Here is a 26,050-nt window from a genome sequence, read left to right as displayed (position 1 = left end):
AGTCAAATGGCGCTCCTTTCCTTCCGAGCTCTGCCATACGCCCAAACAGTGGTTTACCCTCACATATGGGGTATCAGCGTACTCAGGACAAATTGTACAACAACTTTGGGGGTCCATTTTCTCCTGTTACCCTTGGTAAAATAAAACAAATTGGAGCTGAAATAAATTGTGTGTGAAAAAAAGTTAAATGCTCATTTTTATTTAAACATTCAAAAAATTCCTGTGAAACACCTGAAGGGTTAATAAACTTCTTGAATGTGGTTTTGAGCACCTTGAGGGGTGCAGTTTTTAGAATGGTGTCACACTTGAGTATTTTCTATCATATAGACCCCTCAAAATGACTTCAAATGAGATGTGGTCCCTAAAAAAAAATGGTGTTGTAAAAATGAGAAATTGCTGGTCAACTTTTAACCCTTATAACTCCGTCACAAAAAAAAATTTTGGTTCCAAAATTGTACTGATGTAAAGTAGACATGTGGGAAATGTTACTTATTAAGTATTTTGCGTGACATATGTCTGTGATTTAAGGGCATAAAAATTCAAAGTTGGAAAATTGCGAAATTTTCAAAATTTTCGCCAAATATTCGTTTTTTTCACAAATAAATGCAAGTTATATCGAATAAATTTTACCACTAACATGAAGTACAATATGTCACGAGAAAACAATGTCAGAATCGCCAAGATCCGTCAAAGCGTTCCAGAGTTATAGCCTCATAAAGGGACAGTGGTCAGAATTGTAAAAATTGGCCCGGTCATTAACGTGCAAACCACCCTTGGGGGTGAAGGGGTTAATATGGATCAATAAAAATTGTTGATCCTTTTATCCTTCAATTGTTTGTAGATTTAATTATCTGCAATTTGGCTACATGACAACCACCTCATGCATGTAATAAAAAAAATTATATCATGTGCACTGAATACGCAAAGAATGCATACAGCTTATAAACCCAGGATAGTACTACATCCTGATGGTGTGAGTTTTTACTTAGCGACTATAACAGTCACGCTGCTTGTGTGTCACCGGAGTTTGGGATCAGGGAATTCAGTGTGTATTATTTATTATAGCAGCACTTTTTATTCCATGGCGCTTTACGTGTGAGGAGGGGTATACATAATTTAAAAAAAAAAGTACAATAATCTTAAACAATACAAGTCATGACTGGTACAGGAGGAGAGAGGACCCTGCCTGCGAGCGCTCACAATCTACAAGTGTGTATATGTGTATGTGTATATATATATATATACTAGCTGTACTACCCGGCTTCGCCCGGGTTAATGACTGCTGTTAGCAAAATAGAATGTGTTAACAAAAATTTATTCTGCACACAAAAACCACAAAACAAATAGATAGAAATGTAATTATTAAAAGGCAAAAACTAAGCAAATAGAAGCATTTCACAACATATATTAGCTTTGTTATACTGAGAATGTCTTTGTTGCCTATATTAACCAATCAGAGCTCAGGTTAATTAACTGTAGCAAAATAGAAGCTGAGCTGTGATTGGTTGCTATTGGCAGCCTGATAAATCCCCAGCCAACAGGAAGCCCTCCCCCCTGGCAGTATATATTAGCTCACACATACACATAATAGACAGGTCATGTGACTGACAGCTGCCGTATTTCCTATATGGTACATTTGTTGCTCTTGTAGTTTGCTTATTAATCAGATTTTTATTTTTGAAGGACAATACCAGACTTGTGTGTGTTTTAGGGCGAGTTTTATGTGTCAAGTTGTGTGTGTTGAGTTGCGTGTGGCGACATGCATGTAGCGACTTTTGTGAGATGAGTTTTGTGTGGCGACATGCGTGTAGCAACATTTTGTGTGTTGAGTTGCATGTGACAGGTTAGTGTAGCAAGTTGTGTGCAGCAAGATTTGTGCATGGCGAGTTTTGCGCGTGGCGAGTTTTATGTGTGGTGCATTTTGAGTATGTGCAAGTTTTGTGTGAGGCAACTTTTGCATGTGGTGCAACTTTTGTACATGTGGCAATTTTTCTGTGTGTGCAAGTTTTGCATGAGGTGAGTTTTCCATGAGGTGAGTTTTGCACGTGTGGCGAGTTTTGCGTGAGCCTAGTTTTGCATATGGCGAGTTTTGCATGTAGCGAGTTTTGAGTGGTGACTTTTGTGTTTCGACTTTTATGTGGCGAGGTTGGTGTGTGTGTGTGGTGAAATGTGTGCTGAGGGTGGTATATGTGTTCAAGCACGTGGTAGTGTGTGGCGCATTTTGTGTTTGTGTTCATATCCCCGTGTGTGGTGAGTATCCCATGTCGGGGCCCCACCTTAGCAACTGTACGGTATATACTCTTTGTCGCCATCGCTCTCATTCTTTAAGTCCTCATTGTTCACATCTGGCAGCTGTCAATTTTCCTCCAACACTTTTCCCTTCACTTTTTCCCCATTATGTAGATAGGAGCAAAATTGTTTGGTGAATTGGAACGCGCGGGGTTAAAATTTCACCTCACAACATAGCCTATGACGCTCTCGGGGTCCAGACGTGTGACTGTGCAAAATTTTGTGGCTGTAGCTGCGACGGTACAGATGCCAATCCCGGACATACACACATACATACATACACACATTCAGCTTTATATATTAGATATACCTGTATGTAATCTCCTGTATATAGTATATACCTGTGTGTCATCTCACCTATATATAGTATATATCTGTGTGTCATCTCCTGTATATAGTATATACCTGTATGTCATCTCCTCCTATACATAGCATATACCTGTGTCATCTCCTCCTGTATATACTATATACCTGTAGGTAATCTGCTCCTGTATATAGTATATACCTGTGTGTCATCTCCTCCTGTATATAGTATATACCTGTATGTCATCTCCTCCTGTATGTAGTATGTACCTGTATGTCATCTCCTCCTCTATATAGTATATACCTGTGTGTCATCTCTCCTGTATATAGTATATATCTGTGTGTCATCTCCTCCTGTATATAGTATATACCTGTGTGTCATCTCCCCTGTAAATAGTATATACCTGTGTGTCATCTCCTCCTGTATGTAGTATGTACCTGTATGTCATCTCCTCCTCTATATAGTATATACCTGTGTGTCATCTCTCCTGTATATAGTATATATCTGTGTGTCATCTCCTCCTGTATATAGTATATACCTGTATGTCATCTCCTCCTGTATGTAGTATGTACCTGTATGTCATCTCCTCCTCTATATAGTATATACCTGTGTGTCATCTCTCCTGTATATAGTATATATCTGTGTGTCATCTCCTCCTGTATATAGTATATACCTGTGTGTCATCTCCCCTGTAAATAGTATATACCTGTGTGTCATCTCCTGTATATAGTATATAGCTGTATGCCATCTCCTCCTGTATTAGCCCTCGTTCACACGTTATTTGGTCAGTATTTTTACCTCAGTATTTGTAAGCTAAAATGGCAGCCTGATAAATCCCCAGCCAACAGTAAGCCCACCCCCTGGCAGTATATATTAGCTCACACATACACATAATAGACTGGTCATGTGACTGACAGCTGCCGGATTCCTATATGGTACATTTGTTGCTCTTGTAGTTTGTCTGCTTATTAATCAGATTTTTATTTTTGAAGGATACCAGACTTGTGTGTGTTTTAGGGCGAGTTTCGTGTGTCAAGTTGTGTGTGTTGAGTTGCGTGTGGCGACATGCATGTAGGGACTTTTGTGAGATGAGTTTTGTGTGGCGACATGCGTGTAGCAACTTTTTGTGTGTCGAGTTGCATGTGACAGGTTAGTGTAGCAAGTTGTGTGCAGCAAGTTTTGCGCATGGCGAGTTTTGCGCGTGGCGAGTTTTATGTGTGGTGCCTTTTGAGTATGTGCAAGTTTTGTGTGAGGCAACTTTTGCATGTGTTGCAACTTTTGTGCATGTGGCAATTTTTCTGCGTGTGGCAATTTTTCTGCGTGTGCAAGTTTTGCGTGTGGCGAGTTTTGCACGTGTGGCGAGTTTTGCATGTGGAGAGTTTTGCGCGTGGCGAGTTTTGAGCGGCGACTTTTGTGTTTCTACTTTTATGTGGCGAGGTTGGTGTATGTGTGGTGAAATGTGCACTGAGGGTGGTATATGTGTTCGAGCACGTGGTAGTGTGTGGCGCATTTTGTGTGTGTGTTCATATCCCCGTGGTGGTGTGATTATCCCATGTTGGGGCCCCACCTTAGCAACTGTACAGTATATACTCTTTGGTGCCATCGCTGTCATTCTTTAAGTCCCCCTTGTTCACATCTGGCAGCTGTTAATTTGCCTCCAACACTTTTCCTTTCATTTTTTCCCCATTATGTAGATAGGGGCAAAATTGTTTGGTGACTTGGAAAGCGCGGGGTTAAAATTTCACCTCACAATATAGCTTTGACGCTCTCAGGGTCCAGACGTGTGACTGTGCAAAATTTTGTGCCTGTAGCTGCGACGCCTCCAACACTTTTCCTTTCACTTTTTCCCCATTATGTAGATAGGGGCAAAATTGTTTGGTGAATTGGAAAGCGCGGGGTTAAAATTTCACCTCACAACATAGCCTATGACGCTCTCGGGGTCCAGACGTGTGACTGTGCAAAATTTTGTGGCTGTAGCTGCTACGGTTCAGATGCCAATCCCGGACATACATACATACATACACACACACACACATTCAGCTTTATATATTAGATATATATATATATATATATATATATATATATATATATATATATATATATATATATATATATATATATATATATATATATATATATATATATATATATATATATATTATATATATATACATACTGCTCAAAAAAGTAAAGGAAACACTAAAATCCCACATCCTAGATATCGCTGAAAGAAATATTCCAGTTGTAAATCTTTATTCATTACATAGTGGAATGTGTTGAGAACAATAAAACCTAAAAATGATCAACGTAAATCACCACTAATATCCCACAGAGGTCTGGAGTTGGAATGATGCTCAAAATCAAAGTGGAAAATGAAGTTTCAGGCTAATCCAACTTCAGTGGAAATGCCTCAAGATAAGGAAATGATGCTCAGTAGTGTGTGTTGCCTCCATGTGCCTGTATGACCTCCCTAAAACGCCTGAGCATGCTACTGATGAGGCAGCGAATGGTCTCCTGAGGGATCTCCTCCCAGACCTGGACTAAAGCATCCGCCAACTCCTGGACAGTCTGTGGTGCAATGTGACGTTGGTGGATGGTGCGAGACATGATGTCCCAGATGTGTTCAATCGGATTCAGGTCTGGGGAGCGGACGGGCCAGTCCATAGCTTCAATGCCTTCATCTTGCAAGAACTACTGACACACTCCAGCCACATGAGGTCTGGCATTGTCCTGCATTAGGAGGAACCCAGGGCCAACCACACCAGCATATGGTCTCACAAGGGGTCTGAGGATCTCATCTCCGTACCTAATGGCAGTCAGGCTACCTCTGGCGAGCACATAGAAGGCTGTGCGGCCCTCCAAAGAAATGCCACCCCACACCATTACTGACCCACTGCAAAACCGGTCATGCTGAATGATGATGCAGGCAGCAAATCGCTCTCCACGGCATCTCCAAACTCTGTCACGTCTGTCACATGTGCTCAGTGTAAACCTGCTTTCATCTGTGAAGAGCACAAGGTGCCAGTGGCGAATTTGCCAATCCGGGTGTTCTGTTGCAAATGCCAAGCGTCCTGCACGGTGTTGGGCTGTGAGCACAACCCCCATCTGTGGACATCAGGCACTCAGACCATCCTCATGGAGTCGGTTTCTAACTGTTTGTGCAGACACATGTACATTTGTAGCCTGCTGGAGGTCATTTTGCAGGGCTCTGGCAGTGCTCCTCCTGGTCCTCCTTGCACAAAGGCTGAGGTAGAGGTCCTGCTGCTTGGTTGTTGCCCTCCTACCGCCCCCTCCACGTCTCCTGGTGTACTGGCCTGTCTCCTAGTAGCGCCTCCAGCCTCTGGACACAACGCTGACAGACACAGCAAACCTTCTTGCCACAGCTCGCATTGATGTGCCATCCTGGATGAGCTGCTCTACCTGAGCCACTTGTGTGGGTTGTAGAGTCCGTCTCATGCTACCATGAGTGTGAAAGCACAACAAAAATTCAAAAGTGACCAAAACATCAGCCAGAAAGCATTGGTACTGAGATGTGGTCTGTGGTCCCCACCTGCAGAACCACTCGTTTATTGAGTGTGTCTTGATAATTGCCAATAATTTCCATCTGTTGTCTATTCCATTTGCACAACAGCATGTGAAATTTATTGTCAAACAGTTTTGCTTCCTAAGTGGACAGTTTGATCTCACAGAAGTTTGATTTACTTGGAGTTATATTCTGTTGTTTAAGTGTTCTCTTTTTTTTGAGCAGTGTATTTGTCATCCGAAGCTATTTTCATATTCACTAGCTCAATAGCTGCCTTATGTATTATTAATCACTACACTTACAAATTAACTCATTGTATTCTAAGCTAAGTTTTCTTAATATAAATCTTTGAGTGATTTTATTCACCATTTATTTTTTTTTAACTTTTATATTTTTCCATTTGTAAACTTCTCATTCTACTTCCTCAACCAGCATACAGTTCATACAGTTTAAGGCCTCTTTCACACTTCCGTCTTTCTTTTTCCGTCACAATGCTTCCTTTTGTGAAAAAAACGGATCCAGAAAATGTTTCTGCTGGATCCATTTCTTTTTCTCATAGATTTGTATTAGCGACAGATTGTGACTGATGGCCATCCGTTTCATCCGTCGTGCACTGGATCCGTCGTAAAATCGCTGTCTGTCGGGCTTGGACAACGCACAGAGGAACTTTTTTTGTGCATGTCGGAAAATCGCTCATCGACGGATCCTGCGCTGTCCGTCGTTGGTTATAATGGAAGCCTATGGACGCAGGATGAGTCGCTGAGTGTGAAAAGCAGGAATCCAGCGACGGGTCCCTTCTTTTCAAACTGAGCATGCGTGGAAGAATTTCCAGTCAGGGAAATTCTCTCTCGCTCGCTCTCTTTTACTATTGATGCTGCCTATGCAGCATCCATAGTAAAAAGATATAATGTTAAAAATAATTAAAAAAAAATTTAAAATCTTGATATTCTCACCTTCCGCCGTCCCTCGCAGCCTTCCCAATGCTCGTGTCGCTCGTTATTTTCCCGTTCCCAGTAATGCATTGTGAGAATGACATGTGATGACGTAGCGGTTGACGCTATAGAAATAAAATTATTATTATTTGTATGCATTTTTACTTGCATTTTTTTCCTATTCATTTGAATTGGTAAAAACACTGGAAAAATGCTAAAAAAATTGACATACTGCAGATTTTAAACCGCTTTAGATTTAGGGTATGTTCACACTATGCGGATTTTTCCGCAGCGGATTTGGAAAATCCGCAATGCAAAACCGCAGCGGTTTTCACTGCGGATTTTCCTGCGGTTTCTTCTGCGGATTCCTCTGCGGGTTTTCAACAGCACTTTCCTATTGGTGCATGTTGAAAACCGCTGCGGAATCCGCAGAAAGAAGTGACATGCTCCTTCTTTTTTTCCGCAGTGGTTCCGCAATGAATTTTCCGCATCATGGGCACAGCGGTTTTTGTTTTCCATAGGGTAACATTGTACTGTACCCTGCATGGAAAACTGCTGCGGGTCGGCAGCGTCAAATCCGCTGCGGATCCGCAGCAAAAAGCGCAAAGTGTGCACGAGCCCTTACTGTAATATGCAAGGAAAAAATAAGCAGCGTGTGCCTGAGATTTCAGAAATCTCATTCACTTTGCTGGTACTGTAAAATGCTGCTGCCTTTCTGCAGGTGGAAAAAAAATCTTCTGCTTTGTGAACAAGCACTAACTTTGTTTTTTTATTTTTTTCATGATTTCATAGAGTGGATTGTTGCCTATGGGTGACAGAGGCCAGAGTTGAAATTTTTTTATTTTGTAAGGTGATCGTAGTATATTCAACAAACTGAGGCCATTAACCTGTTGTGAACAGGGCCTTGGCCAACTATCTTATGTATGCCAGCTTCCTGACAAAGCTGCAGTTGGTTATCTCTCGCCTAACCCAAAACTGTTGATACTCCAGACCTTATTTTTTTTTTTTTTAATAGCTGTCTACATACAAATGGTACAAACTCTCTAGGATCCCAATGCCCAAGTGTTCACGGATGTCCTACTTAGTCACATAGTGATTATGTACGCAACTGCTCATCTTATATTTTTTGGCATAAACAACTCCTCCCTAAATATGACACAACACACGTCAACTTTTATAGAGTTAGAAACACACTGGAAATACCAGAAAATTTGGGGAGTAATGGGTTAAACGAATAGACCAGAATTATCACTTAGATTTATTTAAAAGGAATCTCAGCGGGGTTTTGCTGTGTGATCTGAGAGCAGTATTATGTAGGGGCAGAGAGCCTGATTACAGGGATGTATCACTTTCTGAACTGGTTTTGATACAACTCCGGTTTCCCTGCTGTAGATGTAGCAGTGTTCAGAATGCTGAGCTCTGCATGACCCCGCCCACACCTAGGATTGGCAAGCTGCCAATCCGAGGTGGGGGCGGGGTTACACAGATAAGACTGACTGCCAGGTGTATGAGACCTAGTCCTGCAGTGATAATCTTCTGCTGATAAAACACTGATTGTACTGAAACTACAGCACATAGTCAAACACTGAAGAAATAGTTTTGTGAAGGACTTTTAGGGGAAGTTAGGATGTGGACATTGATGTGTATAATGTCTCTAGTACACACACACTACTTTCTCCTGAAAGCAATAAACGGGGTGAGAAGAGCTGCATTTTATAGTTTTTAAACTATCGAAACGTTTGTTCTATTATTTCTTTTTTCATTTAAGAAGCGTCAGATATACTGTTCATCTCTATGGACTATGTAGAACATGGGTGCACAGCCTGATGCCTTGGGGCCACACGTGGTCTGTGATGTCACGTTTTATGGTCCCCAGCCATTTCTGATCATTCTGTGTTCAGTAATTCTCATAAACTGATAGGGACAGCTCGCTAAATAGGGGAGCAGAGAATTGTTGTCTACAATGTTGGATGTTCCACAAATGGAGCCTCAATGTATTTGATTATGGTGTCTATTTATACAGTACTGTCGATATACATCTCCAAAATATAGATCAGAATGCCCCTTCAAATTTTTGAGGCCCTTGGAAATGGTGCAATCACAAAATTGGTCGCTTGGAACAAAAAAGGTTGTGCGCCCCTGATGTTGACTAACATTGTGACATCCATTTAAGGGGGTGGCACTAGTACACCACACTCTAGAGGCAGAGTTATCGGTCTCCGTCCTCCCCGGAGCCTAGAACAGGTAACTCACACATATAGTGATAAAAGATGACTTATCAGCAACAACATATCTGATATGTGGCAAAGAGGGATCACTCTCCTCAGCAGTCTATAGCCTGTATGCCCATATTAATAATTTAGATAGGTCAAGTGTGCTGACAGATTCCTTTCAATGGCTCTCATTTGGCATGTACACCAGGAAAAACTCCAACTCTAATCCTCAGATGGAGGTCATATTTCATGCTGTTTTGTATTCTTAATGCTTACTCTTCAAGGCTACCCCTGTCCAATAATTATTGGAACCTTTTGGACATAATTTGCAAGTACAGACATAGCCAGAAATATGGACTGAAAGAAGGACCATTGTCCTAAATGGGAGGGGAGGAACTCCCAAACCAATAGAGACAATAAGGAAGAATATAAGGAGCATAAATTAACTGAAGGTAATCTAAGAAATAATCAAATAACCTGTATATTGTACAATCTGAAAATCTATTAATAGCCTATAAAAATAGGTTTAAATAGCAACGATAGAATAAATGGACAAAACAGAGTAGTGACGATACAACTGAGGACAACATCACACGTCATTGTAAAAAATGGCAATGCATAAGTATATCTATGTGAAAGTGCAATATACATCATGGTCAATAATTATGAACAAGTCCAAGGAGAATTTAAAAAAAAAAAAAAAAAAAGGTGCTACATGTCTAGGACTCAATATTCAAATATATGGACGCCAGATCAGTACGAATAAATCACTGATGTGGAAGTCACTAGTGTGACCCATGGCCCAAGTAGTGTGCACACAGTCTAATCCCTGTATAAGGCCGGTTTCACACATCAGTGGCTCCGGTACGTGAGGTGACAGTTTCCTCACGTACCGGAGCCACTGACACACGTAGACACATTAAAATCAATGCATCTGTGCAGATGTCATTGATTTTTTGCGGACCGTGTCTCCGTGTGCCAAACACGGAAACATGTCAGTGTTCGTGGGAGCGCATGTATTACACGGACCCATTAAAGTCAATGGGTCCGTGTAAAACACGTACCGCACACGGACGTTCTCCGTGTGCCGTGCAGGAGACAGCGCTCCAGTAAGCGCTGTCCCCCCCCACATGGTGCTGAAGCCGCGATTCATATCTTCTGTGCAGCAGCGCTTGCTGTAAAGAAGATATGAATAATCCATTTTTTTTTGTGGTATTTCGTGTTTAAAATAAAGATCCCTGTCCCCACCCCCTGTGCGCCCCCCCGCTGTTCTGAAAATACTCACCCGGCTCCCTCGTTGGCTGTCGCTGCTTCCTGTCCTGGCCGCACCTTCTACTGTATGCGGTCACGTGGGGCCGCCGATTACAGTCATGAATATGCGGCTCCACCTCCCATAGGGGTGGAGCCGCATATTCATTACTGTAAATGAGCGGCCCCACGTGACCGCATACAGGAGAAGCTGCGGCCAGGACAGGACACTGCGAGGAAGCCGGGTGAGTATTTTCACAACAGCGGGGGGGGGCGCACAGGGGGTGGGGACATGGAGCTTTATTTTAAACACGAAATACCACTAAAAAAATGGATTATTCATATCTTCTTTACAGCAAACGCTGCTGCACAGAAGATATGAATCGCGGCTTCAGCACGATGCAGGGGACAGCACTAAACTTTAGCGCTGTCTCCTGCACGGTGTGTGTGGTACCCAGGCGGCACACGGGAGGCACACGTGTGCCACACTGATGTGCCACAGAAACGCAGGGGCACACGGATAATTCCGGTACCGGTTTTTTCCGGTACCGGAATTATCTGGACGTGTGAGACTGGCCTAACAGGGTGATCAAATGAAAGACTATATACATGCCACCTGACTCCACAATCGGCGTAGAATACTGAACAGTACTAATCAGTATGTGTGAATAAAAAAACAAATTAGAAGAGGTGTTTCTTACCCATAAGGTGTGTGCCCGTGCGTGTCCAGATGGAGTCCCGACACGCATTTCGCATTGGCTTCCTCGTGGGGTGGTATGTGGAAACGCGGACACTAAACTGAAGCCATTAAAAGAAATGGTCATCTACAGGGTTATATTTAAATTGCCCTTTTTTTTTGAAGGGGTAAAGGCCCCGTCACACTTCGCGACGCTGCAGCGATACAGACAACGATGCCGATCGCTGCAGCGTCGCTGTTTAGTCGCTGTGTGGTCGCTGGGGAGCTGTCACACAGACAGCTCTCCAGCGACCAACGATGCCGAGATCCCCGGGTAACCAGGGTAAACATCGGGTTACTAAGCGCGGCCCTGCGCTTAGTAACCCGATGTTTTCCCTGGTTACCAGTGAAGACATCGCTGAATCTGTGTCACACACACCGATTCAGCGATGTCAGCGGGACCTCAACGATCAAAAAAAGGTCCAGGCCATTCCGACACGACCAGCGATCTCACAGCAGGGGCCTGGTCGCTGCTACGTGTCAAACATAGCGAGATCGCTACTGAGGTCGCTGTTGCGTCACAAAACTTGTGACTCAGCAGCGATCTCGCTAGCGACCTCGCTTAGTGTGACGGGGGCTTTATTCATTGACTTGGTGAGCAATGCTGATAATATTCCGACCTTTACACCTGCCGAGACTCCTGGACTTATAACTGTGTTTCATTAAGAATTTTGCACCCTTTTCGTTTAATACCCTCATAGTTTCACTGTCTACTTCTGGCTCGTAACTGGCAATCCGTCATTGCGCTGTTCTGATGATTTTTATAAATCCTATCTTGTTCTAACCTCCTCACAGCTGATTTGCGACCACAGGAAAGTTGAGCTGAACTTTAGGGTAGATCCATAAAGTCCAATGGTGGTGCAGCTTCTGCCATAAATTGGCACAACCATCTCGCTGACTGATTTTCAGTTACTGGTAAATCATTCCACAGCCAGCAATAGACAGTGCAAAGTTTAAAAAACAAAACAAAAAAAAAACCTCCAAAAATTACTTTCACTCCACCCTTGGTCCCAGCATGGATATTTAAGAAATGTAAAAAAAAAATACCTATTTTAGATTTTTTTTTATTTTTTTTTAATGACGTTTATCATATAGGTTAATTTATAAAAAAAAAAATAACAAACAAAAAAATTGATGACAAAACTCCAGAATTAGTTTTTTGGTTAGCGCTTTCTCCCTTCACCTTTCCTCTCCCGAAATGGAAAGAAATTCAATAGGTGATCAAAATTTCGTATATATCTAAAAAAAAAAAAAAAAAAAAATCCAATAAAAACTACAGCTCGGCACACAAAACAAAATAGTCTTCGTCCACAGAAAAATAGAAAAAAAAAATTATAAGTCTCTGAAAATGGCAATACAGAAGTTCACTTTTCAAATTCTTCTTTTAACCACTAAAATGTGATTGGTATCGCTGTAATTGTACTTGCATGAAAAAAAAAAATGTTCGAGGTGATGTGTACTGCTAATGAGTGATATATTCTTTATTGCACTCAACTTTTTTATTTTTGATAAACTGAATAGTATAATTCAAAACTACAACTTATGTAAAAAATAAAACAAAAAGCCTTCATGTGGCTATCGCAACAGAACATAAGATGGTGTGACAGGGTCACTGGCACAGTGTATGAAGAGGGAGATGTGTCACTGTGCATATTGGCATCAGTAATGTAAGACCAGGATATATTTCCTCCAGTTATATATGGGTTGGTTTTGTGAGCACCCATAGAATAGGAGGAAGGGATCTCACCATATCTCCTCCTGCAGAGCCAACATCGGCATGTGAATAAACAGGACGTGCGGTCATGTCACGGTCATGTGATCATCACATGGTTTTGTTAAATACATGGACATCTGGGCTGTGTCTTGGGAGAGGTGGAACTCCCATGTGGCTCCAGGAGGAGCTGAGGATGCTGTGTGCTACCCGCGGTGAAGCATGCAGGAAAAGGACTCTGATGGAGATTTTTTCTTGTTCTACCGTTATGCCAGAAAGGCTTTGTCTATTTTGCTGAACCCTGCTAAGGTTTTATGCTGTCCATAGTAAACCAGCAGGTGATCTATTACCAGAACCGTTGTGTCTACCTTGTGAAGCAGTGGAGTCATCCCCTCACAATGGTTATGGCTTTTAAAATGGGGGGGAGTGGGTTAGGCAGGATGGTGTTAATGTGAACTGCGCATGGCCATATCCAAGGCTGTGGTGTGGTGCTACCTGTAGACATGCCTTTGTTGTGGTCACAAGCTTTCAGCAGAGTCTGGCCCCTTTTTTCCCGCATGGGATCTTCTTGGACAGCAGAGACACATTTGCCTTATAATGTATGCAGAACATTGTTTGCATTTTACTAGCATTCAGAAACTGGTTTGTCTGTACTGCATTGCTGGTTTTCTGGATTTTCATTCCAGCCCTGCATTCGCTTACAATGCGGATTGTGTATGGAGGGTGTGGTAAAGCAACACATGTCTGGGAATTTTTTAATGAGGAGTCCACTGGCGATCACTGAAGAAGAATTTACATTTCCATGGATGTTGTCAGAAAACTATTAGTTTGTGAATACTAAATAGTAACTACAACCTGGGTTTGTATGGGGGAGGGGAATCTATCTGTTGCAACAAAAAAAACAACAAGCAGAAATTTGCGGTAACGCCTGACAAGGAAATATTTGATCAATCCTGTATACTGCAACACAGTCAACCCAACTTTTCCAGGATCCTGCTTTTTTATACAGTGTCTTGGAGGCATGCATCACTCTATACTGTGTTTTGGAAAAGTCATATATTTGTTCTAAAGGTTCTTTATTAACCCCTTAATGACAGCCAATACGTCTTTTAACTGACCTGATATAAGAGAATAGCCTCCCCATACAGGTGACAATCCAGCAGCTGTCAGCTGTCCACTATAGTTGACAACTTGCTGCATCAGCCACGATCAGTGTTTGCACCATCCATATCTTTTTAACCCCTTAGATGCTGCTGTCAATAGTGACTACATCATTATAAATGGTTAACAGTGTGGGGGCTTCCTCTTTATCCTAATTGGTCCACTCAGATCATGATTGTGTGGTCCTGATGTTTGTCATGGCAATTCATGACCAAATAGCGGCCTTAAGGTACCGTCACATTAAGCGACGCTGCAGCGATATAGACAACGATGCCGATCGCTGCAGCTTCGCTGTTTCGTCGTTGTGTGGTCGCTGGAGAGCTGTCACACAGACAGCTCTCCAGCGACCAACGATGCCGAAGTCCCCGGGTAACCAGGGTAAACATCGGGTTACTAAGCGCAGGGCCGCGCTTAGTAACCCGATGTTTACCCTGGTTACCAGTGTAAATGTTAAAAAAACCAAACACTACATACTTACATTCCGGTGTCTGTCGCGTCCCCCGGCGTCCGCTTCTCTGCACTGTGTAAGCGCTGGCCGTAAAGCAGAGCGGTGACGTCACCGCTGTGCTCTGCTTTACGGCCGGCGCTGACACAGTGCAGGGAAGCGGACGCCGGGGGACGCGACAGACACCGGAATGTAAGTATGTAGTGTTTGTGTTTTTTTACATTTACAATGGTAACCAGGGTAAATATCGGGTTACTAAGCGTGGCCCTGCGCTTAGTAACCCGATGTTTACCCTGGTTACCAGTGAAGACATCGCTGAATCAGCGTCACACACACTGACTCAGCGATGTCAGCGGGTGAGCCAGCGACGAAATAAGGTGCTGGCCTTTTAGCTCCGACCAACGATGTCACAGCAGGATCCTGATCGCTGCTGCGTGTCAAACACAACGATATCGCTATCCAGGACGCTGCAACGTCACGGATCGCTATCGTTATCGTTGTTAAGTTGTTCAGTGTGAAGGTACCTTTAGAGTCTGCCGGCTATAGTAATCTGTTCAGAAGTTAGAGGCATTTAGGTGGTAAAAATTCACATTTTCATTTCTGTCACGCCACTTTGCATTAATTCCTGTAAAGCACCTGAAGAGTTAATAAACTACCTGACAGCAGTTTTCAATATGTCTAGGGGTGCTGTTTTTAAAATGGTATCACGTTTGGGGGTTTCCCAATATATACAGTCATGGCCAAAAGTATTCACACCCCTGCAATTCTGTCAGATAATACTCAGTTTCTTCCTGAAAATGATTGCAAACACAAATTCTTTGGTATTATTATTATCTTCATTTAATTTGTCTTAAATGAAAAAACACAAAAAGAATTGTCCTAAAGCCAAATTGGATATAATTCCACACCAAACATAAAAAAAGGGGGTGGACAAAAGTATTGGCACTGTTCAAAAAATCATGTGATGCTTCTCTAATTTGTGTAATTAACAGCACCTGTAACTTCCCTGTGGCACCTAACAGGTGTTGGCAATAACTAAATCACACTTGCAGCCAGTTGACATGGATTAAAGTTGACTCAACCTGTGTCCTTGTGTGTACCACATTGAGCATGGAGAAAAGAAAGAAGATCAAAGAACTGTCTGAGGACTTGAGAAACCAAATTGTGAGGAAGCATGAGCAATCTCAAGGCTACAAGTCCATCTCCAAAGACCTGAATGTTCTTGTCTCTACCGTGCGCAGTGTCATCAAGAAGTTTAAAGCCCATGGCACTGTGGCTAACCTCCCTCGATGTGGATGGAAAAGAAAAATTGACAAGAGATTTCAACGCAAGATTGTGCGGATATTGGATAAAGAACCTCGACTAACATCCAAACAAGTTCAAGCTGCCCTGAAGTCCGAGGGTACAACAGTGTCAACCCGTACTATCAGTCGGCGTCTGAATGAAAAGGACTGTATGGTAGAAGACCCAGGAAGACCCCACTTCTTACACCGAGACATAAAAAAGCCAGGCTGGAGTTTGCCAAAACTTACCTGAAAAAGCCTAAAACGTTTTAGTAGAATGTTCTCTGGTCAGATGAGTCAAAAGTAGAGCTTTTTGGGCAAAGGCATCAACATAGAGGTTACAGGAGAAAAAAAGAGGCATTCAAAGAAAAGAACACGGTCCCTACAGTCAAACATGGCGGAGGTTCCCTGATGTTTTGGGGTTGCTTTGCTGCCTCTGGCACTGGACTGCTTGACCGTGTTCATGGCATTATGAAGTCTGAAGACTACCAACAAATTTTGCAGCATAATGTAGGGCCCAGTGTGAGAAAGCTGGGTCTCCCTCAGAGGTCATGGGTCTTCCAGCAGGACAATGACCCAAAACACACTTCAAAAAGCACTAGAAAATGGTTTGAGACAGCACTGGAGACTTCTAAGGTGGCCAGCAATGAGTCCAGATCTGAATCCCATAGAACACCCGTGGAGAGATCTAAAAATGGCAGTTTGGAGAAGGCACCCTTCAAATTATCAGGGACCTGGAGCAGTTTGCCAAAGAAGAATGGTCTAAAATTCCAGCAGAGCATTATAAGAAACTCATTGATGGTTACCGGAAGCGGTTGGTCGCAGTTATTTTGGCTAAAGGTTGTGCAACCAAGTATTAGGCTGAGGGTGCCAATACTTTTGTCTGGCCCATTTTTGGAGTTTTGTGTGAAATGATCAATGTTTTACTTTTTGCTTCATTCTCTTTAGTGTTTTTTTCATTTAAGACAAATTAAGTAAAGATGATACCAAAGAATTTGTGTTTGCAATCATTTTCAGGAAGAAACTGAGTATTATCTGACAGAATTGCAGGGGTGTCAATACTTTTGGCTATGACTGTAGGACCCCTAAAGTCACTTCAAACATTGATAAGTCCGTAAAAAATAAATTTTGTAAATTTCCTTGAAAAAATGACAAATTGCTGCTACGTTTTTAATCCTCCTAAAATGCTAACAAAATAAAATAACATTTTACAAATGGTGCTGATGTAAAGCAGACATGTGGGAAATATTATTTATTAATGGTTTGCTGCAGTATCACCATCTGGATTAAAGGGATAACCATTCAAATTTTGAAAATTGCTAATTTTTTAAATTTTTCTCAAATTTTTGATATTTTTTTTATGAATAAACACAAAACATGTTCACCTAAATTTACCATTATCATAAAGTGTAATGTGTCACGAAAAAACAATCTCAAATCACTGGGATTTGTTGAAGCGTTGCAGAGTTATTACCACTTAAAGTGACACTGGTCAGATTTCAAAAATTTGGCTCCGTCACTAAGGGGATAAGGAGTGGAGCAGTACTTTTATATTGCTGATACAACTTTGGATAGGCATAAATATCTGATCTGTGGGTGTGTGACATTCTGAACCCTGCCGATCAGATGGTGTTGGCCTTATGTGCCAAACTGCAGAGTTGCACATCCCAGATCAGTCAAATGTATTTTGGACATCGCCGGGCACTGAACATCTGCCCCCAATTCGCATTGGTAGCGGTGGATGTGAATTACCATCCTGAGGCCACTATGTAGTTAACCTAGCTGTGTAGTTCTGCTCTGTAACAGAGTACATCCGTCCGGCATCAGGAACTGGCGGGTGTGCCAAGTGTCGTAATCCCACCGATAAGTTATTGATGACCTGTCCTAAGGAAAAGGTCTTTGATAACCTCCACTATTGACTTGCCTGACACGTGTTTTTCTCCAAACTGAAAGCTATCTTTCTAATTTCACCATCATTTCTACTGTATATAATGAACCTATTTGAGGATTGGTTTGATAGTTTGGGAACAGTGTCATTGGTCGTACAGTTTGTACTAATGTGACACCATTCAGATAACTTGTAGTCAGGGGCTGGGGCTGCCTCGTACTAATATCGGTCTTTGCGATTTTCGAGTAATTCAGTTTGTTCTGTAAGCTCCAGTGGCACCAGGTGTATTCATAACCTACAATGGATAGGGACTATTGTTACCTTGTACCATTCTGTCACAAAGCCTTTGCTGCACATATAAGTAGATGAAGGCCAGCCTACACCCTGCAGGTAACTATATTGTTTGACTTAGTTGCTGAGAGACATGCTACCCACCCCTCCGCAAGGTAAAAGCGTGGGAGAGGAGGAAGAGGAGGAGGCGCCTGATCAACAAGGCATGAACTCCTGCAAGAGGACATAAGCTAGAAAGCCACATCTGACAGAGCACAACTGCATGACGTGCCATCTGTATAAGAAGAGTATAGATGTGAGCTATTTCATGGAGATGGATGTGTCTGCAGCCGGCACCTCTTGGTGGTTTAATGAAGTGTAGGCTATATCTGTTCAATGAGTGGTATTGGATTTGCCATCTATAGCCAGAATGGTCATGGTTCTCTGCTTTGGAAATAAGGAGAGGAGTCGTTCGACATCCAGAGCTCGGTCAACCTCACATCACCCCCTCGATGTGCACCCAGATTTCTGGTACCCCGGTCCTGATCAGCGAAGCCTGCAATGTGAGTGTCTTTAGGATGTGATCAGCTGTCATGTGTGGTGGGGCTTAGCTCTGATATGGCCGTGGTTTATAGTTACAGAATTTATATCGGACCCTTTTTGATAATCTTTGAATCTTTAATCTTTTTTACAATGCTTTAGTATACTATTTACATTACAGAGCATGCATATTTTTTTCTCTTTTGTGGTCAGAAGGCTACAGGTTGCTGGTTAGTCCCCTCATCCCCTCTACTGGCAGTCCTTTTATTTCTCGGAAAACATATCATGTAAGTAGTCCAACAAGCACAACTGCACACACATCTGAATTTGATGGCTAAATCTTCACGTTCCGCTGCCTCTGAGCTCACATTTATGGTCTAAGCTAGACTTTTGAAAACCCAAGCTATGGGTATAAAATAGTCGTCCCTGTGTGTTCCATGTATACTCGCTCAGTACTGCCCGGATCTCTGCATTCTTTCTGCTGCTTTGTTAGCGCTCTGTTTGTTTGGCTAAACCGGTTATTTTGGTTGTTTGAAGGAGGCGTCCGATGTCACATATCAGGTATCAGTGTAAAATCTGTCTCTGCTGTATTTGCTCTTCATGCCAGATGCACGGCCTGCGTGTTTTGTCTGCCGTTCATGTTCTGCTTGAACTTGATGAAAAACCTTTTATGTATTTCTTATTACGGTCTCTTACAAAACTAAAATGTTGTAACATGTTACTTACTATCTCAATTTTCTGAAAGACAAGAGTTCCCTTAATTCCAACTTTAAAGTACGGTAAATATACAGGCTTTAGGAATGGTCGGCCCTGTCTTCTTCCAAGCTGGCACATAAGTAATTTTATACGGTATAACAGTACCCATATTCTTTAGCCCAACAAGGTCTGCTCGTGCAGAGTAAAGTCTGAAAACAGCATTTAGGCGATGTGCTCACATTGAGTAAATGGATACAGAAATGTCTGCATCTCTATGCAGCAAAAAGGCAGCTGCAAAAAAAAGCGAGTTTTCTTTATGTGTTTTTGCCCTGTGCTTTTGACTGAAGTCAATGGTGAAAAACACTGTCAAAAATGCACAGTGAATTGACGTGCTGCAGATTCTTTTCTGCACCAAATCTGCAAGTCTCAAATAAGCAACGTGTGCATGACGCGTCAGGTTTCTCATTCACTTTGCTGGCATTAGGATCGCTAACAAATCTGCATGGCAAAAACACACCGAAATGGCAACATGTGCACGAGCCCTTATTCAACTTTACTCAACCGTGTGCATGTTTTACCTTGCAGTTTTAAATACAGCTTCAGGCTATGTTGACACTTTGCGTTTTTGCTGCGTTTTCTCCTCTACAGGCAAAACCTGCTCTTCTCTTGCACATGCTGATAAAGTAAGTGTGTATGTGTGTGTGTGTGTGTGTGTATATATATACATATATATATATATATATATATATATATATATATATATATATATATATATATATATATATATATATATATATATATATATATATATATATATATATTTTTTTTTTTTTTCAACTTTTGCACCAAAAACATACCAAAACCTGTTACCTGCGGTTTTTTTATGCGTTTTTGCACTTACTCCTTGCTTTCCATGGATGAAAAAAGTGACATGCTGCAGTTTTCCAATTCGGTCAGGAAAAAATCGGTGTGAGTGAAATTTCTGAAATCTCATAGCTTAAAATTTGCATTAAAAAAATGCAATGTGTGAACATAGAATTAAATCTTGGTATAATCTGAGCCTAAGTTTAGCGGAATATTTCTTATAAGGCGGTATAGTAACAATTGGTGACTTGTTTTATGCCTCTAACGTCGTGTTACAAGAACCATTGTTTAACCCAGTGATTTTCAACCAGTGTTCCGCGGCACACTAGTGTGCCGCGACACATGGTCAGGTGTGCCGCGGGGAAAGTTCCCCAAACTATGGTGCCCGACCCATGACGCCTATGTGGCGTCATGGAAAGATCGCGTCCCTGCAGATCGGGTGAAAGGGTTAACTCCAATTTCACCCGATCTGCAGGGACAGGGGGAGTGGTACTTCAGCCCAGGGGGGGTGGCTTCACCCCCCCGTGGCTACGATCGCTCTGATTGGCTGTTGAAAGTGAAACAGCCAATCAGAGCGATTTGTAATATTTCACCTATGAAAATGGTGAAATATTACAATCCAGCCGTGGCCGATGCTGCAATAGCATCCGCCATGGCTGGAGACCCCGATCTGCCCCCCCCCCCCCCACCGCCACCGATCGCCTCCCCAGTCGTCCTTTCTGCCCCGATCTCCTGTCCGCTCCCCTCCTCCCTCCTGTCCCCTCCCCCGGTCCTCCGATTCCCCCCCCCCCCCCCCCCCCCCCGTGTTCCGATCCCACCCCCCCATACTTACCTAGCTCCGATGTCACTCCCGGTGTCCGTCCGTCTTCTCCATGGGCGCCGCCATCTTGGAAAATGGCGGGCGCATACGCAGTGCGCCCGCCGAATCTGCTGGCAGATTATTTCCTGTACATTTTGGTCGCTGTGATAAGTTCTATCACAGCGATCAAAATAAAAAAAATAGTAAATAAACCCCCCCCCTTATCACCCCCATAGGTAGGGATAATAATAAAATACAGAAAATATAATTATTTTTGTTTTTTCATTAGGGGTAGGGTTAGGGTTGCACTTAGGGTTGCACTTAGGGTTGCACTTAGGGTTGCACTTAGGGTTGCACTTAGGGTTGCACTTAGGGTTGCACTTAGGGTTGCACTTAGGGTTGCACTTAGGGTTGCACTTAGGGTTGCACTTAGGGTTGCACTTAGGGTTGCACTTAGGGTTGCACTTAGGGTTGCACTTAGGGTTGCACTTAGGGTTGCACTTAGGGTTGCACTTAGGGTTGCACTTAGGGTTGCACTTAGGGTTGCACTTAGGGCTAGGGTTGCACTTAGGGCTAGGGTTGCACTTAGGGCTAGGGTTGCACTTAGGGCTAGGGTTGCACTTAGGGCTAGGGTTGCACTTAGGGCTAGGGTTGCACTTAGGGCTAGGGTTGCACTTAGGGCTAGGGTTACACTTAGGGCTAGGGTTGCACTTAGGGCTAGGGTTGCACTTAGGGCTAGGGTTGCACTTAGGGCTAGGGCTGCACTTAGGGCTAGGGCTGCACTTAGGGCTAGGGCTGGAATTAGGGCTGGAATTAGGGTTGGAATTAGGCTTGGAATTAGGGTTGGAATTAGGCTTGGAATTAGGCTTGGAATTAGGCTTGGAATTAGGCTTGGAATTAGGCTTGGAATTAGGCTTGGAATTAGGCTTGGAATTAGGCTTGGAATTAGGCTATGTGCACACGGTGCGGATTTCCACCATTCCTTCCAGGATATCCCTTTTGTGTTTATCGAAACAGGCCCAGGTTTCACACTGAGTGAGTATAAATACATTTAGAATCTATATTATTAACTATATGTAGAATATGTACTGTTTCTGTCATTTTGTGCCATTTTGGTTGGTGGTGTGCCCCGGGATTTTTTAAGTATAAAAAGTGTGCCGCGGCTCAAAAAAGGTTGAAAATCACTGGTTTAACCTATACAGTACTGTGCAAAAGATATAGGCAGGTGTGATGGGATTTTTTTAAATAGAAATTTAAATAGTTTTATCAATTAACATAAATGGGAAATCTAAATCGATTCAATATTTGGTGTGCTCACTCTTTGCCTTGTAAACCGCGTCAATTCTAGGTACATTTGCACATAGTTTGTGAAAGAACTTAGTAACAAGGTTTTTCCTAACACCTTAGAGAACCATCCGCAGATCTTTTGTGTATGTAGGCTTGTGTACAACCTTCTGTCTCTTAATGTAATCCCAATCAAGACTCTGATGTTGAGATCTGGGCTCTGTTGGGGTCATACCATCACTTTCAGGACTCATTGCTCTTTTTTTTTTTTTATGCCACAGATGGTTCTTATTGACTTTGGAGCTTTCTTGAGGTCATTGTCTTCCTGCAGAATAAATTTGGATTCGGACACCTTCCTGATGTTGAAGATGCCTAATTATCTGTATTTCTCAACATTTAGTACAGCATTCATCGTGACGAAACTCCATTTAATGAAACGCAGCTCTAAATTTGCCAGGATCCTTCACCATGCTTCACTGTTGCCTGGAGGCACTCATCACTGTACACTTGAAAAGAGAGCTGTACTCGATACTTGAATAATACGCTAATTTATTAGAAAATATACAAACTGCACCAAGCAGAAAACATCCCCATCGGTCAGCTCCGTGTGAACATGCGCTTTCTCAAGGGGCTTTCAGTCCACAAGAAACTGCATTGGCCAATGGGGATGTCCTCTGCCCTCTGTAGTTTGCATATGTTCCAGTAAATTATCTCATCATTCCAATATCAAGTACCTTTATATCTCTTTACAAGTTTATGTGCACTGGATGCCTTATCTGGGAACGTCTCGTGGATTTTGTTGTTGCTGCTGTCCTGTGTAATTGCCTGCACAATGAATCTTGCATTGCTGGTGAGAATATAACTTTTTAGTTGCTCGTTACTGTACCATTGTGAAGAACGCCTGCTGCCACTTTTCTGCACCCCGATTCCATTGTTTTCTTACATAGTTGAGTCACTTGGCCTTTGTTTCCATGTAGAATATATGGTTTTTGGCTGCAATTCTTCTATGAAGACCACTTCTGGCCAGACTTCACTGAACAGTAGATGGATGTAGCTGGGTCCCACTGGTTGCTACCAGTTCTGAGCTGAGGCCATTGCTAGAAAGCTTACAATTTTGAAGAGGAGAAAGCCTGTTGTATCTGTCTTTCGTCTGCTGCATTCTTTGGCTGACAACACTGTCTATATTTTGGTGACCTCAATGCTGAGAAAGAAATATAGGCAGGTAGTTATCCACCGTGCTATAGCAACAGGGGGCATTTGATTGGATCCAGATTTATTCTTTAACAGGACAATGACCCAGACATATGTAATATCATTAAGAACGGTCATCAGCATAAAGGACTAGGAGTCCTGGCTAGTGATGATCTGACCTCCTCGGATGTTTGAGGTCGTTATCCTCCTGCACAATAAATTTGGAGTCAGACACCTAACTGATGACTATGTATATGCCTGCGTTTCTCAGCATTCAGTACATGATTAATATTGACCAAATTTCAAACTCCATTTGCGAGAAAGAACCGCTATAGGACAAGAAAGGCGCAAATAGGGTCTTATCCGATGGTTATTTGAAATTCCAAATCTGTTTGCACTCACCTGATGTTTCTTGATATTAAGGTTTATAGACCCATCAGAGTTGACAGCTGCTGCAGATTCACAAGTCAAACCGATGACAAATTATAATGTTACAATGGAAGAATTTGTGGATGCCATCCACGCTGCTGCACAAGTAACAGTCCAGATAAAAACATTATGTATTCTCTCAAGGCATTTCAAAGTCACTCGGACATCTTCCTCAGGAGATGCATCTTCTTCGAAATGTGTTGAGAGAATAAATACACCCTTTTTTCATCAATTATACATCTGGACCGTAAGGCTATGTGCACACGTTGCAGATGGGTGTGCAGATGTTTCCGCACCGTTTTTGCAAAATTCTCAGGTAAGCCGCACTGTGGATTACCTGCAGATTTACCGCGGTTTTTGTGCGGATTCCACCTGCGGTTTTACACCTGCGGATTCTTATTATGGAGCAGGTGTAAACCGCTGCGGAATCCGCACAAAGAATTGACATGCTGCGGAAAAAAAACACGGCTGCGTTTCCGCGCGTTTTTTTCCCGCACCATGTGCACTGCGGATTTTGTTTTCCATATGTTTACATGGTACTGTACCACACATGGAAAACAGCTGCAGATCCGCAGCAAAATCCGCAACGTGTGCACATAGCCTCAGTCTACGTTCACATTTGCGGTCTGCGCCGCAGCGTCGCCACATGCATCATGCGCCCCTATATTTAACATGGGGGAGCATGGACATGCGTCGCACTTGCGTTTTGCGCCGCATGCGTCCCTGCGGCGCCCGCGTCCGGGCGCAGAGGACGCAGCAAGTTGCATTTTTGCTGCGTCCAAAATCAATAAAAAAAAGGACGCATGCGGCGCAAAACGCAGCGTTGTGCATGCGTTTTGCTGCGTTTTTGTTTGCGTTGTGCGTTGCGGCGCCGACGCTGCGGCGCACAACGCAAATGTGAACGTAGCCTTACTTGTACAGCAGCGCAGATGGTATCCACAAATTTTCCCATTGAAACTCTATTTGATGGAACACAGCTGTAAACTTGCCAGGAACCTTCACTGCTGCTTGCCGACACTCGTGGACCCTCACCTCAACATCAGCAGGTCTATGTAGCATTAAATTAAGAGACCGAAGGATTTGCACAAGCCTACATCCACAAAATATCTTTGGTTAGTTTTCCAAGATGTTTGGAACAACCTCCCTGCCGAGTTCCTTCAAAACTATGTGAATGTGTATCTAGATAAATTGCTGCTTTTATGCTGTTTAGAAGGCAAATGGTGGTCACACCAAATATTGATTTTTAGACTTTTTAATCTTTAATTTTACATTTAATTGATCAAAATAAACTATTAGCACTTATATTTTTTCAAGCAATATAAATTATTTTCTGGGAAAAGCACTCTTCTTTATATGTTTATCGGAGGCCATGATGACCCCAGTGGTAAAAGTGATGGCATATCTTGGAGACATCCAACAACAAAGGCATAGGAAAATTGCTTTTCAGATACCCTACTGTGGTTGTGTTTGTTTTTTATTTTGTTTTTTTTCTTTACCCTTCTTGTTGAGGTCAGTGCAGTATCATCCCTTGGAGTGTTTTATATGGTGAAAATCCATAGTGTATTTGTGGCAGATTCTGTGGTAGAAGCGCATGCTTTACCCTTGGGTTTCTTCTGCAGATTTGTAGTTTTAATTTCCTCGTTTGTGCATGTTGAGTAGTCAAATGCAATGGGGCAAGTGTAGCCAACAGCCTTGGTTCCAAGTGGAATCCCACTAAAACTGTTTCAATAAATGAAGTGGTTTTGAGACTAAATAGAAGGATCTTCTATTTACAACACTGCCAGGTGGTTTGTTGGCACCTCTCAAACTGATTTTGATGTGAAATGCTCACTGAAATCAGTTTCATATTAAAAATATGCACTTTTGGGGGACAATTCCAGCGCTTGGTCAGCATGGACAGATCATTGGTCAGCTGCCGAAAAAGAAACCTTGCATGTTTAGGCTACCTGTTTTATTTCAGTGTTTGTGATTATTAGAAGTGTGCATATATGGGCTCAAATGTCTAAGCTGCTATGTACCAATCTGGTAAGTTAACGTTTTAGATATATTCACAACGTCAAAGTGAAAGTGTCTCCAAAGCATGTTGAAAAGAAGAATATATCCAGAATGTGAAGTTTGCATTCTTGACTAAAGCTTTACACAAGCATTGCAATTCTTCCATGACTTCTCATTCAAGCGAGTGTAGTAAACAGGGCTGTGGAGTCGGTTGGATTCGGTGTCCATTTTGGTGGAATCGGAGTTGGT

General features: G+C 42.5%; 1 protein-coding gene across 3 annotated transcripts in view; it reads left to right on the top strand.

The window, feature by feature from the left end:
• The window catches only part of DVL3 (dishevelled segment polarity protein 3), a 112,025-nt gene that overhangs the window by 50,346 nt on the left and 35,629 nt on the right, over positions 1-26,050 (top strand). The window contains exon 1 of one of the 3 annotated variants that reach the window (XM_077290141.1): positions 18,291-18,566. The exons of the other annotated variants lie outside the window; for them this stretch is intronic. Within the exon in view, the coding sequence (XP_077146256.1) occupies positions 18,434-18,566 (133 nt within the window). The 5' untranslated portion in view covers positions 18,291-18,433. Of the gene's footprint in view, positions 1-18,290; positions 18,567-26,050 lie in introns of those variants that run through there. 3 annotated transcript variants of the gene reach the window in all.

This window comes from Ranitomeya variabilis, chromosome 2 (assembly GCF_051348905.1).
Source record: "Ranitomeya variabilis isolate aRanVar5 chromosome 2, aRanVar5.hap1, whole genome shotgun sequence".
Classification (NCBI taxonomy): Eukaryota; Metazoa; Chordata; class Amphibia; order Anura; family Dendrobatidae; genus Ranitomeya; species Ranitomeya variabilis.
The sequence above is the reverse complement of the archived record's forward strand: the minus strand, read 5'-3'. Positions and strand labels throughout refer to the sequence as shown.